This window comes from Cebus imitator, unplaced genomic scaffold (genome assembly GCF_001604975.1).
Source record: "Cebus imitator isolate Cc_AM_T3 unplaced genomic scaffold, Cebus_imitator-1.0 Scaffold295, whole genome shotgun sequence".
NCBI lineage: Eukaryota > Metazoa > Chordata > Mammalia > Primates > Cebidae > Cebus > Cebus imitator.
The window spans coordinates 914,516-932,627 of NW_016107610.1; the positions used below are offsets into that span (position 1 = coordinate 914,516).

General features: G+C 40.2%; 1 protein-coding gene across 5 annotated transcripts in view; it reads right to left on the reverse strand.

The window, feature by feature from the left end:
• The window catches only part of ADAMTSL3 (ADAMTS like 3), a 363,845-nt gene that overhangs the window by 42,318 nt on the left and 303,415 nt on the right, over positions 1-18,112 (reverse strand). For all 5 annotated transcript variants that reach the window (XM_017502246.2, XM_017502245.2, XM_017502242.2 and 2 more), the window contains exons 22-23: positions 13,251-13,378; positions 9,248-9,376 (exon numbers count right to left, since the gene is read on the reverse strand). In XM_017502246.2, the coding sequence (XP_017357735.1) occupies positions 9,248-9,376; positions 13,251-13,378 (257 nt within the window). The remainder of the gene's footprint in view (positions 1-9,247; positions 9,377-13,250; positions 13,379-18,112) is intronic.

Genomic DNA, 18,112 nt, shown 5'->3' on the forward strand with positions numbered 1-18,112 from the left:
GGAACTAGGCTGGACTTAGTAGATGCTTAGTGAATCCTTGTTGGATGGACAAAAAGATGGATGGAATTTCCAACCATCTATGATTGACTGAATATAGGGTTAAGAGAGGAGGATAGTAGGAACATTTCTGAATCATAGAGGTAGGAAAAAAAGGGGTGGGGGAGCCTTTTTGAGTAGGGAAAGACATTTTAAATATACTTTGTAAGATGACAATTTTAGCTATTTCAAAGATTGCATAGAGTTTTAAAAAGAGATAAACAGTATAGACAAGAGGATATATTTCAGAAACCACAGATCAGGGAAAATAAATTCCCTTTGATGTAGAATATCATCAAAAGCACCAAAATGTCCAGCTCATAAAACAAGAGCAAGCAGATAATCTTAGATTTATTTTCAAGTCTTCTGAAAAGTATAAGTAAAAATTTGTGGGTAAACATATTTTTCTGGAGAGATGGTTCTTTTTTTTTTTTTTTTTTTTGGCCAAAGGGATTTATGACTTAAAGACATTTGAGAATCACTACCACTAAATTCTGCCCTATATAATATAAACTAGCAGTTGATAGGGGAAAATAATTGTCAGAGCAATGAGACCATGTTTAGGAATTCAACCACATAATCCTGCTGCACCACAAATATTTTCTCAAGATCCTCCCCTGAAAGGGTAATTATTAAACCCAGTAAAGAAAGTTAATAATTTTCCTAGACATCTATGAAATTCTTAGATACATTCTATCGCATTTTATCCTTAAAAAAAAATCCCCTGATTAAGAAAATCTGTTTACTTTTATGTGGTGGTATGTTTCTTCTGAAACTGATCATCCTCCCATAGATAGGAAAGGCTCTCCGTGCCTCCACATATCTCCTGGAACACCAAGTGCTCTGCTTTGACCCGGCGAGATGTACACGTGCTATCATCTGTGCATGCACTGTGTGGGACTAATTAGGAAACTGTAACTTCTCCCTACCTTTTCTCATTCTCTTCTATCAGTGAGTAGCAAAACAATGACGGAGGCGGGTAGGGTTTAAAACTACCCCACTGGTAGGTTCAGACTTTCTAGCTGGCAATTTGGCAATAATGTATTTAGAGCTCTAGATATTTTAGTTGTAATGTCCTATGTAGTTACAAAAATGTTGAATGTCCTGTGACCTAAAAATTCTAATCCTGTTGCTTTAAAAAAAAAATCCAAATGACACAAAAAATTATATGCATAAGGTTTCTTACATTGCTGTATGTAACAGTAAAGAAGTACAAATAGCATAAGTTTCCAAAAACAAGAAAATGGTTTAATTATGCTACATTCACCCAGTGATACACTGGGTGCAGCCATCAAATGGTATTTATGATTTTTTAATAACATGAGAAAATTCCATAACTTAGATATAGAGAAAGGGTTATAGGGATATAACAAAATAGAAATAATGGTTGTGTCTTTGACAGAATTATGGGAATTTTTTTGCCTCATGATACTTTGCTTTGCTTTCCAAATATTTTACAGTGAGATGTGTTGCTTTTTATGAGACAAGAAAACACACAAAAGCAGTATTCAGAACAGAAAGGGCACCAGACTCAAGGAAGTACCTGGGTTCAGAGCTCGGCCCTGCCATCGACTAGGCCTGTCACTTTGGTCAAGCGTCTTCTCTGGGGACCTTGGTGCAAAACAGGGCTGGACTCATGGATTCCTAAGGTCCTTCCATATTTAATTCTCAAGTTTTTATTTCAGTAAGAGCTTACCTAGTTATCTCAGGGAAAATCTCTTTCCCTGTTTATTCTTCATCCCTTTTTGGACGCGAGAAGGGGCCTGATCAAGGCGGGTAAACACAGGGCATTGGCTGGCATCCGGACATCTAGAAAGAGCTGTGCGTTCCGAGGCCGTGAGGACATGAACAAGACCTAAGGCTGTTCAAATCCCCTCAAAGTACCCTCTCGACTTACTTTCCCCCAGTGAACTTGTTTTGCCTTAAACATTAGCTTTTACATAAGTAAGAGACTTTTTCAAATTTATCAAATTCTGGTTTCATTTTTTAACAGATGCTTACATTATTTGGTTCCTTTCTTTCTATTTTTCTTTTTTTTTTGAAATGGAGTCTTGCTCTGTTGCCCAGGCTGGAGTGCAGTGGTACCATCTTGGCTCACTGCAACCTCCACCTCCCAGGTTAAAGCAATTCTTGTACCCCAGCCTCCCAAGTAGCTGGGATTATATATGTGTGCCACCATGCCTGGCTAATTTTTGTATTTTTAGTGGAGACACAGTTTTGCCATGTTAGCAGGCTGGTCTCGAACCCCTAACCTCAAGTGATCTGCCTACATTGGTCTTCCAAAGTGCTGGGATTACAGGTGCCAGCCACTGTGCCTGGCCTATTTGGTTCCTTTCTTTTTTACTACAACTATAGTTTTCAAGTCATCATATGGGTAACTGGGTTTTTCATGGGCTGCTATTGCAGCTCCAAGGAACTCCTTTGTAAAGGACATTGTGTCTACCTGTTTTGAGAGTTCTTTTCCCCCTAGATTCCCTCCCAGTATTAGGTGAGGTCTCTTGGGACTCAGTCCTAAGTCCTGACTGGCCAGGTATCTTAGTTCCAGCACTTCTTCTGCATTTACTTTTGTTTCATCCCAGATTCCTGCTCAGGACTGAAAATAGTCTCCCTGGTCATCCCATCAAAATTCCTCGTTCTGTAACAGAAAACCAAGGAGCAAGGAAACTATGTGATAGGTCCAAGGTCTTACAGGAAACAAGGCTAGGAGGAAACAACAACAACAAACAAACAAACAAAACCCACCAATATAACTGATAACCAAAAGTCAAAAAAAAGTCCATCCTCCGAAATTAATGGGCATTAATAGTTTGGATATTTGCTTCAGACTTTTTTTTTTTTTTTTGAGACAGAGTCTTGCTCTTGTTGCCTAGGCTGGAGTACAATGGCATGATTTCAGCTCACTGCAACTTCTGCCTCCCAGGTTCAAGTGATTCTTTCTCAGCCTCCTGAGTAGCTGGGACTACAGGCCTGTGCCAACATGCCCAGTTAATTTTTTGTATTTTTAGTAGAGACCAAGTTTCATCATGTTGGCCAGGCTGGTCTTGAACTCCTGACCTCAGGTGATCCACCTGCCTCGGCCTCCCAAACTTCTGGGATTACAGGCGTGAGCCACTGCACCCAGCTGCTTCAGACCTTATTTAAGCAATAAAGCATTACAGCTAGAGCTAAAGTTCTATTCCCAAACTTTTCTTCTTTTCTCTCCCTGGAGTACCAACAATCCTGATATTGGTATGAATCCTTCTCTCTGTCTGCTATTACAAATAATGCTACAATGCACTCTTGAAACTGTCTCTGCAAAAAAAGGGGGCTACATCCACAAGTGAAATTTCTGGTTTTGAGCATCTTTGACTTGATCAGATTTTACAAAATTGTTCTCTAAATTGGCTCTTTAAATAAACACTGTGACCAGCAGTGCATGATGTCCTATTTCTCCATGTTCTTGCCAACCCTTGGTAGTGTCAAATTCTTTAAGTTTTGCCCATTTAATAGATATGAAATGGAATCTCACTTCTATTTTAATGTCCTTACCAGTGAGGACATTTTCCTTACTAGTGAGGAAATGAGAACATTTTCAAATGCTTATTGGCTTCACATTAGAGTTTCACTTTCTGACAACTGTCTGTTCATATCTTTTGCTCATTTTTATATTGGGTGGTTTGTTATTTGTATTGATTCATAGAAGCTATTTCTATATTCTGGTACTGTATAACAAATATTTTATGCCAGAAATGTGGTTTGACTTTTAAATTTGTTGACAATGTCTTTCAGGAATCAGAGCTTTTATATTTTAACAGTAAAATGTATCAATATTTTTTATAACAGCTTATTGAAATACAATTCACATATCAAAAAATTCACCCTTTAAAAGTATAACTCTGTAGTTCTAATATATTCACAGAGTTGTGCAATCTCATCCTCACTATATAATAGTTATTTTGCTTTACGACTTGTACTTTTTGTATCTTTTCCATTCCAAAGTCACAAAGATATATATTATTAATGTTTTTATATTTTCATATTTTCGGCATTTAAGTCAGAATTTATTTTTGGTTGAGTTTTTTTCCTATTTATAACCAATTATCCTATAACAATTTATTAATAGTCTGTCTTTTACTGGTTTTTAATTGTACTGCAATTAAATTCTAGTTTCCAGATACTATATGCTTGAATCTGCCGTGGGCTCCGTATTCCATTTATTTGTCTGTCCCTCTTACATTGCTGTAAGCCCTCAAGCCTTATGCTAAGTCTTTATATTTGATAGAGCAAATCTCACCCACTTTGTTATTCTTAAAAAATGTTTGGGCTATTCTTAGCCATGCGCTCTTTCATATTAATTATAGGATCAATTTGTTAAGTTCTAGAAATCCTACAGGATTGTTTTTTTAAAAAAAAATTGAAATTATCCTGAATGTAGAGATCCAAAACTTTGTACATTTTCTTCCCTTTTCAATGAGGATAATTAAATTGTCTATGAAGAAGAAGAAATTTTTCTATTTTTTTCTAGTTTGTTTTATTTCTAGTTTTCCATAATTTTTCTGGTTATAAATTATAATCAGAAAAATTTCTCTTTGTTTCTACTTTTCTAGTTCAAATTTTTCTAGTTATTTTATCTTATTGCACTGGCTAGTGCTAAAGCAGTGTTGAATAGACGTAGTGAAAAAGGGCATCATATGTTTTTTCCTGATTTTAATGGGACTGTTTGTCTCACCATTAAAGTGAGTATGATGCTTACAATAGGTTTTTGACAAGCAAATCAGGGTAGGGATGATCCCTTCTATTACTGGTTTTCCAAGAGGTTTTCACATCATTTTTGTGTCAAAGTTTATCAGATGCTTTGTCTACATCTATGAAGATGATCCTAAATTTTATCTCCTTAAATCTGTGTGGTAGAGATGGAGATTCTCCACCCAAATCAACCTTTAAGGAGGAACTCAGTGTCCTGGCTTCTGGTAGTCTCTGCTCACCCAGGACCTCTCCCCTTCCAGAGATGCCCATAACAAGTAACTGCAGAAGGCAGGGCATGAAGGCCTGGCCACTGTGGGTCACCCTGGGGCAACTCTGATGAGTCACATATGTTTCAAGGCTCCCCTGGGCTTGGCCAGGCTCTGTGGGCCTGCATCGCAGTTCTCCTTCTCCTTTGCCCTCTGTCTAATTCTGCTTGCTTTCTTCCTTCCACATATGTTGACAACTACTAAATATACTAACAAAAACGCCTTCCAGGGCTGGATGCTGTGGCTCATGCCTGTAATCCCAACACTTTGGGAGGCTGAGTTGGGTGGATCATTTGAGGTCAGGAATTCGGGACCAGCTTGGGCAACATGGTAAAATCCTGTCTCTACTAAAAAAAAAAAAAAAAAAAAAAAAAAAAAAAAAAATTAGCCAGGCATGGTGGCTAGCACCTGTAATCCCAGCTATCCAGAGGCTGAGGTGGGAGAATAGCTTGAACCTGGGAGGTAGAAATTGCAGTGAGCCAAGATCACACCACTACCCTCCAACCTGGGTAACAGAGCAAGACCCCATCTCAAAAACAAAAAGAAAAACAGAAACAAAAAATATACCTTCCAGAGAAGAGTCAACCTGTGATGATCTGTTTAAAGTAGATATTTTTAAGTGTTAAAAAATATTTGCATTCCTGGGAAAAACTCTCCTTAGTTATCCACATGACTGGATTTGTTTGGGAATGTCTTAAACTTCATTTATTTGCTTCTGCATTTATTGTTAATGAGTCTTTTGTATAACCTACATATACCCAGCTGTCTGGTGGGATGTCAGGTACAGTTGTAGAACTTTTCCTCCTAAAGGAGATGTACACCAAGGTCCCTTAATACCATTAAAAGATGTTTTTATTCTTTAGCTTCGCTTTGGTTTAGAAGCATCTCTAATCTTTCCAGGCAATTGAGCTTGCTCTAAGAAGCAGTTGTCCAGTGTACCTCGTGTTTAAGAAATTTTCTACACTTGGGGCTGGGCCATTGATGGCTTTGCCAGTGCTCTTTCTTCAGGAATCACCATTTACCTCAAACCCATTCCCATCTGGGGGCCAAGGGAGTTCCTTAGAGACTAAAGAGGAGCTTAGCACACAACAAAACACTTTAGAGAAGGGACTTACATCAGCTGCATCTCTGATGGACTTAAGGAATAAGATAAATGACACATAATACACAACAGAAAATTACAGTATAAGTAATGCTCTTACTATGCATTAATGTGAGAAATAATAAAACATGCAGCGATTGGTATTTACTGGTCATTTTCCTCAGAGGAACTTTTCTTTCTTACCAGAAGGTGGCAAAAAAGGTGCGCTTTAAATTACCCCCGCCCGAACGGACAGAAAAAAAACTTTTTTTAAAGAGCAAGGCAAATAACTCTTGCAAGTTAGAAGTTTTAACCTTTAGAAATAGGCAAATATGCAGACTTTAAGGTTCTGTTATTTAATAGCATTATCAGAAATATGTCTAAGAGCGACTAGAGACAATCCCTATTGACATCTGTACCACATGGGTTGAGGAAAACATGTTTAGCTATAAAAAGATGAGCTTCTCTAGAAGCTGCGAATACGTGTTATGGGGTCTTTGAAGCGAACTTAAAAATAAGTTCATTATAATTAATGGGAAATATTCTAAGTCAACTAAAAAATAAAAAAGTTATATATGCCACTGATATACAGAAATCCCAATTTGCAATATAAAAATGTAAGTTGTAAGGCAGAGTTCAATTTTGTAGATTATGTTTTAATGTACTCATCTATAAAATGAAAAACTGAATTGGATGATAACCACAGTCCCTTCTTCTATTAATATATTCCCTGTTTTAGAGATGAGGGAAGAAAGACACATGACTCACCTATGGTGATATACTAGCCAGTGACAAGACTGTCTGTAAAACTCGAGTTTTCTGACCCTTCATCAACTTCACCATCTTAAAAAAAATGAATTTTCTGCCCATAAGAAAACACTGTAAGTTCACTACAGATTTGTTTAAAATGGCAAATAACTCAAAATGATTGTGGGACATTTGGAGGCAGGTTTATTTTTAAAAGGAAAGAACTCATCAGGAGTTCTGGTGTCTGAGTCCACAGGGGAAGACTGCCAGGTAAAGAAAGGCCAACTGGGACAATTCCTAGTAAGAGCTGAAAGGTGAGGGAGGGAGGAGGGAGATGAGTACTCCCAGCACTGAGCTAGCTCCATCTAGGCAGCAGTGCTGCAGACCCATGGCTTCACAGCACAGGGCAAGAAAGCGATGGGGCTGGGGAGGGTCAGAGACAGCCCATGTCTGACTGGCCCTGGCTGAGAATAAAACAAGACGAGCTTAATGGTCTTTGCTGGAGGCTTTACACACAAAGGCAGTTTCCACCGAATCCAGTCTCTGACTTCCGATAGCAAATAATGCACTCCAATCCTTTTAATGGCTCGTCTCCCTGAAAGTCTGATTTTAAACTATTGTGGAAGTGAAAAATTTAGAAGTCTTGTTGAAATTTGAGGTTTCTCTTAATAGAAGTCAGATCTATTTTTCAGAATCCTCTGCAGGTGTAGGGCTGTAGAAACTTTAGACATTTGTGGCTTGGCATCTGCAGAGTTCCATTCTGCTTTTCTCCTTGCTATGGCCAGAAGATGCTGGCCCTCTCTGTAATGGTGGGTGTATTTTGCCAGAAAACTCACATATTTGTGGGCGGGGTCAGTTGGGAGCCTGGAGCAATTTTTCAAAAGTCTGCATAGGCCAAACACAGCAGGGATTTCCAAGGGGTGAAAAATAATATCTTGGGGGTTAGCAAATTTCCACTGTTTATAGAGCCAAAGGTGCAGCTTTGGAAACATGGCAAGTAACTGGTCATGACAGTGGAGGGAGCGCCTGAAAGCTGGATGAGTGTGTCCTAGAATCTCTTCATTACGCGTACCTTCACTGCATTTCTCAGAGCAGCAGCAAAAGCTCCTCTGTCACCCTAGGCAATCAGGGTCACAGCCTAGGCAAGACTCATCTTAAGTGGCTGCCACTATGGTATCTAATTGGAACTTGGAAGCTAGGGAAATACAGTTGTCCAGAGAGTTAAGTCAATGCAGAGTAAATCACAGATATCTACAACGTCACCTTAAAATAGTATGTCTCATAGCCAGGCGTGGTGGCCCACACCTATAATCCCAGCACTTTGGGAAGCCGAGGCAGGTGGAACACCTGCGGTTGGGAGTTTGAGACCAGCCTGACCAACATGGAAGAAACCCCATCTCTACTAAAAAAAAATACAAAATTAGCGGGCATCATTGCGGGCTCCTGCAGTCCCAGCCACTCAGGAGGCTGAGGCAGGAGAATTGCTTGAACCCAGGAGGCGGAGGCTGCGGGAGCTGAGATCACGCCATTGCACTCCAGCCTGGGTAACAAGAGCACAACTCCTCCCCCTCCTCCTCCTCCTCAAAAAAATAGCATGTCTTAATTTGGAGGAGTTCGTAAGTTTCTCTAGGGAAGCAATAAAAAGCTATTCACACAACCCCATCACTCCCACCTCTCCTGACTCCTGTAAAATGAATATGTGTGCAGCATATAACATTCACCTACAGTTCAGAGATGCATGGGCCCAGATTAAGATTTAAGAATCCATGGCTTAATGAGACAGAATGGCCCTAGGTTAGGGCAAGGTCAGACTGAAAGTGTTAATTCTAGTAAAGAAAGAATGTGAACATTAGAAAGGAGGTTTGTCTGCAGTTGTACACACAGCAGAAAGAGCCACTGAGGCATAGGCTGCTGACGCCGAGCCAGGGACAATACAGAAAGAGAGCCTAGGCTAGGGGACATGGACATTCTAGCTCCCCAGTCCAGCTTTGCCAAGTGTAGCTTTTGTCTATCCGGAGGACATGTCTTACAATTTCCAACAAATCCCCTCCTCTGACTTTGTATTCACCAAGTAACCCTCTGATTAAAAGTTGGCCTCTTCTATAGATCTGCCCACAGGGACGGCGTATTCTGGTTTTGCCAATATGAACATTCCAGTGTGCATGGCAGTCACAGTCCATGCTGGAAACAAGTGACTTGGCATTCTGTTTTATACTTCGGTCTCATGAGCTGGTATGAGCTCACCCTTGAGAGTTAGATCACTGTCAGTGTGCTGGAAAATCTGATTTTTAAGCCTATCAGGCTGAGGTTTGGAATACCAAAATGCCAGCTGGTGTCTCCTGGCAACATTGAGATGGCCACACACCCTCCCACTGGAAATGACCACACTTACCTTTTACAGGACATCGGATTGTCATGTTTGCTCCAAGGGCTGCCTCCACGATGCCTCCAACCATGACAGACAGATGGTTGTGCTCCGGTTTGGTGATATTTCTTTCAGTAGACAAGATGACAGGTACCTCTTAATTCAAAGGGAGCAGGAAACTATGTTAGGTTCAGGCTTTTGCTCTTTGGTAAAACATGTTGCATTTGGTAAGCTTTGTTGGGTTGAGGGCGGGAGTGGAGTCCTGCTTCTCTCTGTATCCCTCAAGGTGCACCATGGGGATTTGCACATACAGACCTGGAGGTGCTCAGTGGACATATGGACAGATGGATGAATGGATAGACGGTTGGATGAATTCAAAGGTGTATTGAAATGACAATATATAGACTACGAGGATACTTTGGTTTTATAACTAAAATTGAGGATAAATTCCTCTTTGATTATTTGGAAAAGAAGGAATTCAGAAGCTCAAAAAAAGCAAAAAAGACAGGCAGAGCAGGAATGATGTCTCTGCAGTGCAGCCTTGAATGAATGAATGCAGGGACAAAACACTCTGGGGCTGGGGACCACCTGACTCTTTTTCTGGAAGGAGGGATGTGAGATACTGGGGGAGAGGGCTTATGAAGACAGGTTAGAAGGTCCTCAGCCGTTCTGTCGTTCCTCACTGGGCTAAGTGTAGTCAGTGAGTTTTTACAACATAAACATTTACCAAGTGCCCACTCTGTGGTCTGCATCTGGTTACAAGTGAGAAATACCTGGACACAAGATGAGAAGTATCTCCTCTTTTGATAAGCACAAAGTGTAATGGTGCAGAAGGAGATTTTCAACATAAATGTGGTACCTAATCCTTATAAAGATTTTCTGAATATGGTGTCACAGCCAGGCTGACATGTGGTTGCCAGGATATAACCAGGGTTCAGAGCTCGTTCAAAGCTATCCTGGAGAAAGATGAGACAGGTAGGTGGCCATGATTCTTGTTGAGCCTCTTCTAACAAGCTGTACGTGTGCTTGGGCCAATTCTCCCCTCTCTGGGCTTCTGTTTGAATCCCATTTAAAAAAATGATTGAGCTAGAAGATCTCTTCCAACTGCAGTTCTCTTACCAATGTATGGTTCAGAGAGGTCTTTTCTGATTCACTTAAATAAACTCATTTTTATCTAACATAGAAAAGCCATTACTATTTAAAGACTATTAACTGCAAAGAAGCCTACTTAAAACATTATTTACATCTCTACACTGCAGAAAGTCTCAAGAGAGAAAATGTCTGATGACCTACTTTATGTGACCATATGAGGTTATTACAAGTGGATCAGAACTGTCTGCAAGAAAAATTCAAAGTTAACATTTAATTCATATGAAGCAAATACATGCATAAAATTTGCATGCAAAAATAATACAAACAAGGTCACAAAGAAACATCCATTTTAAAATGGTTATTTTCTTTGGATTTTGCTATTTAGTTACGAGATTAATTTATTCACTCACTCAGGAAGCATACTTTGTCCCTGAGCTAAACAACGGCAGTACTAAGTGGGAAAACACACTCTGTTTTCCTCAAGGAGCTCACAGACCTGTGGGAGACACCATTACTATGCAGGGCTGTGGGTATGAAGATAAGGGACTAGTTACCCAGAGGTCTCTCAATAGCATGTGACGGTCAGGGAAGCAAAAACCAGAGAAGACATTTGATAGAGCATTCTCTTACCTTAGCCACTGTTGCAAAGGTTGGTTTCCCTACCCCACCATTAGTACTTGCATTTGGTAAGCTTAGTACTATGAAAGCTCCCAAAGGGAGAGACCATGCTCCCTGAACTTGTTTCATCACCTATGCATGGTTAGTGCACGAAAGAACTGGCACAGGTAACCACATGTTCTGGGGGAAGATAATCTACGAAGGATCGTGTTTGAGGGCCCAAATGTTCTCTTCTCTCCTGGAGTGGCTGGGGCAGTGGAAAGCTATCAAGAAATAAAAGGATAGGAACCCTTCAGCTGGGGGAGGACTTTGGTTGTCACAGCACATCCTTTGGCCCCTGAGGACCTCAAGAAAGCTCTACCAGGAATGTGGGTTGCTCTGGGATGGGCATAAGTGGAGACTTGACAGTTGCAAGGGGGGCTCCCATTCCCCAACAGGAGTTCCATAACCTTGGAACTAATGCTTTCTAGAAAGGAGCTGATGCTCACAGGACAGAAAAAGCCAGGAGGATCAAGGCACAGAAAACCAAGGCCTGAAGGCCCTGCCATGGGAAGGCATCCAGGGAAGGGACTCAGAAGAATTTTCAAGCCATACAGATCCAAGGACCATTTAAAATCAGCTAGTCCGGGCTGGGCACTGTGGCTCGCACCTGTAATCCCAGCACTTTGGGAAGCCGAGGCAGGAGGATCATTTGAGGTCAGGCGATTGAGAGCAGTGTGGCCAACATGGTGAAACCCTATCTCTACTAAAAAAATCTACAAAAAAAAAAAAATAGCTGGGCATGGTGGCACACACCTGTAATCCCAGCTACTCAGGAAGCTAAGGCAGGAGAATTGCTTGAACCCAGGAGGTTGAAGTTACAGTGAGCCAAGATTGCAAAACTGCACTCCAGTCTTGGCAACAGAGTGAGACTCCATTTCAAAAAAAAAATCAACTAGTCCAGCCAGGTGCGGTGGCTTATGCCTGTAATTCGAGCACTTTGGGAGGCCGAGGTGGGTAGATCGCCTGAGGTCAGGAGTTTGAGACCAGCCTGGCTAACATGGGAAAACCCCGTCCCTACTAAAAATACAAAAATTAGCCAGGCATGGTTGCTCTTGCCTGTAGTCCTCCCAGCTACTCGGGAGGCTGAGGCAAAAGAATTGCTTGATCCGGGAGGTGGAAGTTGCAGTGAGCTGAGGTCATGCCACTGCACTCCAGCCTGGAGAACGCAGTGAGTCTCTGTCTTAAAAAAACATCAACTAGTCTAACCACCTCAATTTGTAGATGTGCAGTACCTGCTGCAAAGCTCACCACTGATTAAATGCTGGGTTCTAATTCCTGAATTCCTGATATTGTCTCTCTCTACTCACGTTAGTCCATTTGAGCCACAGATATGAGAAACCACAGAGAAGGGAGGTAGAGGATGGCTCTCTTGTTTCATTTTTTTATTTTCTAATTTAAAATTTTTTTAGAGACAGGGTCTCACTCTGTTGCCCAGGCTTTAATGCAGTGGAATGATCACAGCTCATTGTAGCCTTGACCTCCTGGGCTCAAGAGCCCTTCCTGCCTCAGCCTCCTGAGTTAGCTGGGACTACAGGTGTTCACCACCACTCCAGGCTGATTAAAAAAAAAATTTGTAGACACATGATCTTGCTTTGCTATCCAGCCTGTTCTCAAACTCCTGGCCTCAAGTGATCCTCCTGCCTCAGACTCCCAAAGTGCTGGGATTACAGGCAAGAACCACCCCACTTGGCCTCTTATTTTTATCCCAGAACATGAGCTGGACAAATGTAGCTTTCCCTACAACTTTAGCACCTCAAAATGTTTCTTTATAATAAAAGTATATTTTAATATTCAAATGACATTGTCCACCTCCCAGGAAGACACACACTACTTTACAGGTACAACTTCCCGGAGGTGGTTTCTTAGGATTGGCAGATTAGCCACTGGGAGGTATATGCAATCTCTAAAAGATAATTATTCTTTTTTGTTGGCTGGTAGAACTTTAAAAATGCAAAGTCCATTAATATCAACACTGCCAATTAAACCCCATGTCATTTCCTGATTTTTAGAAAGTGAGTTCCAGAACAGACGTTTTCAATGTGGTTGGACCTCACACTGGCGGCATTGGCATAATCTGGGCAAATGTTGAAAATGTGGATTCTCAGACTCCATCCCAAACCTACTGAGCCAGAACCCGTTGGGGTGGAGTCCAGCAATCTGTGTTTTAACAAGCACTCCAGGTGATTCTGACAGCTGCTAATGAGAATTGCTGCTCTAGAATTTAATGTTAAAAACAAATAAAGAACCAGGCACTCTAGGTTTCAATGGTGGGCATTACCTGCATACAGCACAGAAGAACTTTCCACATCTGAACCAAGGTGATTGGCTGCAGAACATTCATATATGCCTTGTTCTTTCCTTGTAGGATTCTGTATCTGTATCTTCCCAGTTCCATCCAAAATTATTCTGTAGAACAGTTAGAAAGAGGAAACATTGATATAACAATTTAACTGACCTAGGGCTACAGTAAGTTGCAGAGGAAGAAGAGAAATATTATAGGCTTTGGGCTGGCAAAGATCACAAGGATGATTTTGTCAAGAATCCTGCCTATAAGCAGAAATCTACATAGACCAGGAGGGTGGAGTGTTTCCTCTTGCCTTAGGTTAACAGCAACGTTAGAGATGAACAGTGCTTAGAGATCCAGTCTTCCCATTCCACTTTACACGAGAAAAGACTTCTGGGTGAACTCAATGCTTAATCTGCCACATTTTTTTTTTTTTTTTGGGGATGGAGTTTCACTCTTGTTACCCAGGCTGGAGTGCAATGGCACGATCTCGGCTCACCGCAAACTCTGCCTCTTGGGTTCAGGCCAATTCTCCTGCCTCAGCCTCCTGAGTAGCTGGGATTACAGGCACGCACCACCATGCCCAGCTCATTTTTTGTATTTTTAATAGAGACGGGGTTTCACCATGTTGACCAGGATGGTCTCGATCTCTTGACCTTGTGATCCACCCGCCTCGGCCTCCCAAATTGCTGGGATTACAGGCTTGAGCCACCGCGCCCGGCCAATCTGCCACATTTTTAAAAAGACAACCTAGCAAACCTATTCATTTGCTGGATGTTAAACCCTCATTTTCTGCCCAAATCCCTCCTAACAAACTGCAGGTGTGGATTTTCAGTTTGGATTTTCACACTGGAAGTGACTGGGCTTTGGCTAAGGCTGCTTTGCGATGGATTATGGTCTCATTATTCCTGTACGAAGAAGTTGATTGAGGTAATCATGCTAACGCTAAGTCTGTGGTATACACTGGATTTGGACCATGCTGTTAAGAATTAGGGCCTGCATGAGTTCAATATGGTTTCCCAATTACTGATACTCCTAAAATCCTGTATGTAAATACCACTTTGAGAATGAAAGTTGATCAGGTGTGTAGCCTAACCAGTTAGATAATTACTCAGAGATTCAGAAAATATACCTAAAGGCAAGAAGAACTTTTGTTATGAGGGGAAGAGTGCTTGTTCTCCTTTTATTTTATTTTATTCTTAATAATTTGAATCTGCTTCTAAATCACCTAGATCAGTGGTTTATATACCATTTCCCCTGCCCCATCTCACTTTATAGGTCTTAGCAAACAGCCCAAACATTCTGCCCTCTAAATACTGTATGTTTTGTCATGAGATGAGCTGGGCCACTTCTTCATTTCCTGTCACTTCATGTCATTTGCTCTATGCTTCAGTCATAATGAACTTTAACTGTTTCCAGAACATTCCATGATCTTTCATTACCATGAGCTTTTGCATATGTTGTTCACTTTATTTGAAATGCCCTTCCCCCTTTCTGGCAAATTCAGACCTGCCCACTGAGTCCTGGATCAAAAGTAATTTCCCCTGTAAGGTTTTCCCCAATACTCCTAGAGTTATCTTCTGTCTCTTCTGGGCTTCTTCTTCTCTGGGTCATATATTTATTTGATGAAATATCTATTTCTTCCCACTAGACTGTGATCTTTTCAAGGGCAGGGACCAAATCTTATTCACAGCTGTGCATTCTCTCTGCATAGCACAGTGACTTTATATAGCAAGTTCTCAAACATCTTTGATTATTAAATGTCTGAATGATTAGAATAGTACAAGATAATGACACAGAGCAATGGTACGAGGAGCATATAAACCCTGCAGCAACACACATGAGAAATACACAAAAGTGGGCAGAAGTCAAAATAGCGAAAGTGTCTCAGAGCAACAGAAGCTTGGCAGACCTGGCTATTAGTAAGGCAAGATTTTCACTGTCAAATCCCGATGAAGGAGAAGTAGTTGGTTGAAAGCAAAAGTCTAATCAGTGACTACACATGAAAAATAAACACACTAAATTGTTTTCTTAAATTATTTCATATATGTTTGTACGATTTAGCAATTCTCAAATGCTTCCTTTGTTTTGTAAGTTTCAGTGCAACAGTCCAGTGAGAAATCATTGAGATCAGAAATAGATGAGTATGCATGAACCTTACATGTCAGGTAGGGCCACTGGGTACCTAGCCTGGATCAGTCCCTGGGCTGGAGAACCACCAGATTGAATTCTGTAACAGATCTGATCTTGGTTTCTGCTGCATAATCTTACCTTAACTTGAAGTAATAACAAAGTTGATCTTTCTATAAACACCATCTCTAATTGATCTACCCACAACCTTCTCTTCCTAGCTGAGATTTCTTACTCAATTGTCATCTGACCAGTACTCTGTGCCTACACAGCTTCTCTCATTGGATAGAGGCTTTCAGAAACATAAATCCATTTCTGAATCACTTCAGTTGAAAAGGTTTGTGAGATTCAGAAAATACATTTAAAAATGAGAACCTCTGTCATATAAAGGGAATTAAACATAAATTGAACAAATTAACTGGGTAAGTTTTGGAGGAAAAATAGAAAGGAAAATGGATCTTATTGTCTTAAAAACTAAAAACAAAACCCTTTATTAGACATTTGAAATTGCTTCTATTTTGAATGGTTGATCCTTAAAGCATGCAGAAACATATCTGAGAAGGACGTATCATGTCAAAACATCTTCTTTATATAAGCTCCAGGAGTGTTGGCCTGATAAACTCATGTTAATTCCATCCCATCAAGTCAGTCTATTTAAAATGAACTCAATTCAACAAATATTTTTTCTAAACTGACGAGGCTCCACTACATCACTGCAGTACTTATATGGCCATAGGTCAACGGATCACTTCAACCTTCTCAGCCTCTATTTCCTTACAATTTATAAAATGGATTATTGAATTGAACCAAGTTAGCAGTCTTCAAAGGGTGGTCCATGGACCCCCAGAAGTCCATGAGGTCAAAGCTAGTTTTGTAATAATATGAAACCATTAATTTGCCTTTTTAAAAACCGTATTGACCTTTGCACTGAGAGTGCAAAGACAGTGCTGATAAAACTGCTGTGAACCAAGGCAGTGGTATGCAAATGTACCAGTAATCACTGTATTCTTGAGTACTATGTTTTACTTGCAGTAAAGACAAAAATGCCAGTTTCCCTTAAGAATGTCCTTAATGGCCAGGTGCGGCGGCTCATGCCTGTAATCTCAGCACCTCTGGAGGCCGAGGTGGGTGGATCATTTAAGGTCAGGAGTTCAAGACCAACCTGGCCAACATGGTGAAACCCTGTCTTTACTAAAAATACAAAAAATTAGCTGGGTGTGGTCGTACGTGCTTGTAATCCCAGTTTCTTGGGAGGCTGAAGTGTGGTGGTGTGTGCCTGTAATCCCAGTTACTTGGGAGAATCACTTGAAACCAGGAGCTGGAGGTTGCAGTGAGCCGAGATCACACCATTGCACTCCAGCCTGGGTGACAGAGCGAGACTCCATCTCAAAAAAGGAGAAGAAAAAAAAAAAAAGAGTGTCCTTAATGAAGTAGTAAAAGGTATTAATCTTGCTAAATCTCTACCCTTGGGAGATCTTGACCCTTGGGGGATTTAGTAAGATTGTTTTTAATATCCATATGTTTCTAATATCCCATATGACACAATGGGAAGGAACACAAAGCACTCCCACTGAATGCTGAAGCAACTGGGTGTGACTATTTGAACTGCGAGTGAACTAGTTGCTTCTTTCATAGAATATGATTTTTACTCGAAAGAATGACCAACAAACAATGACAAAAAAGTCCACATTGTGATTAGAAGTTGGGTATTTGGTGTATATATATGTGTGTGTGTGTGTGTGTGTGTGTGTGTGTGTGTGTACTCTTTTTTAAATGAGCTGACCAAGCAAGGACACAACTGACAGTATTTGTGGCCAATGATGAAATGAGCTCTGACGTGAAAATTAGAATTTTGGAAAACTAGTATCCAACATTGTGAGCTTGATAACTTTCCAAAACTTAAAGAATTTTTTGATGAGATACATGGTGCTTTTTTAAAAATATGTAGTTTTTTACATTGCATAATGAAATGTACCAACATTTGGAAGGTCAGCAACACTCAGTGAGCCAATATTTTCCAAATGACCAATGTATGGTGTTACAAAATCTTGTATGGGTAAAAAAATCCATTCAAAATGCAAGAAAAAACAGTAGATTTCATTAAACAGAGTATCAACATTTCATTAATATAGTTTCAGATTGCACATTTCAACTAACCTTTGAGAAATTAACCTTTGTCTAGTTTTAGTGTGGAATTAAAGAGTATCCACAATTATCTGAAAGGATATGAAAATATTCCTTCTCTTCCAGCTAACACATTTGTATTACACACATTTCTTTTCCTCCATGTATTTTAACTAAAACAACATTTCACAACAGATGCAGAAATAAGAATCCAGCTGTCTTCTTTTATTATGTCAGACATTAAAGAAATCTGCAAAGATGGAAAGCAATTCCACTATTATCAGTAATTTTGGTAGTGGGGGATGGTTTTCAAAAAATATGTTATTTCTGTGAAGATGTTATGGGCCCATTATTTTTTCTAAATAGATTAATGAAGATATTTTCTATGTTTCTCGGTTTTAATTTCTAGTGAGATAAATAGCAATAGATATAACTCACATTTACAAAAGGTTTTAAGCTCCTCAATCATTTTGAAATTTTAAAGCATCTAAAACCAAAAGCTCTGAGAACTGCTATGTTTTAATGTTTATTCTACTTTTTTTTTTTTTTTTTTTTGAGACGGAGTTTCACTTGTTACCCAGGCTGGAGTGCAATGGCGCGAT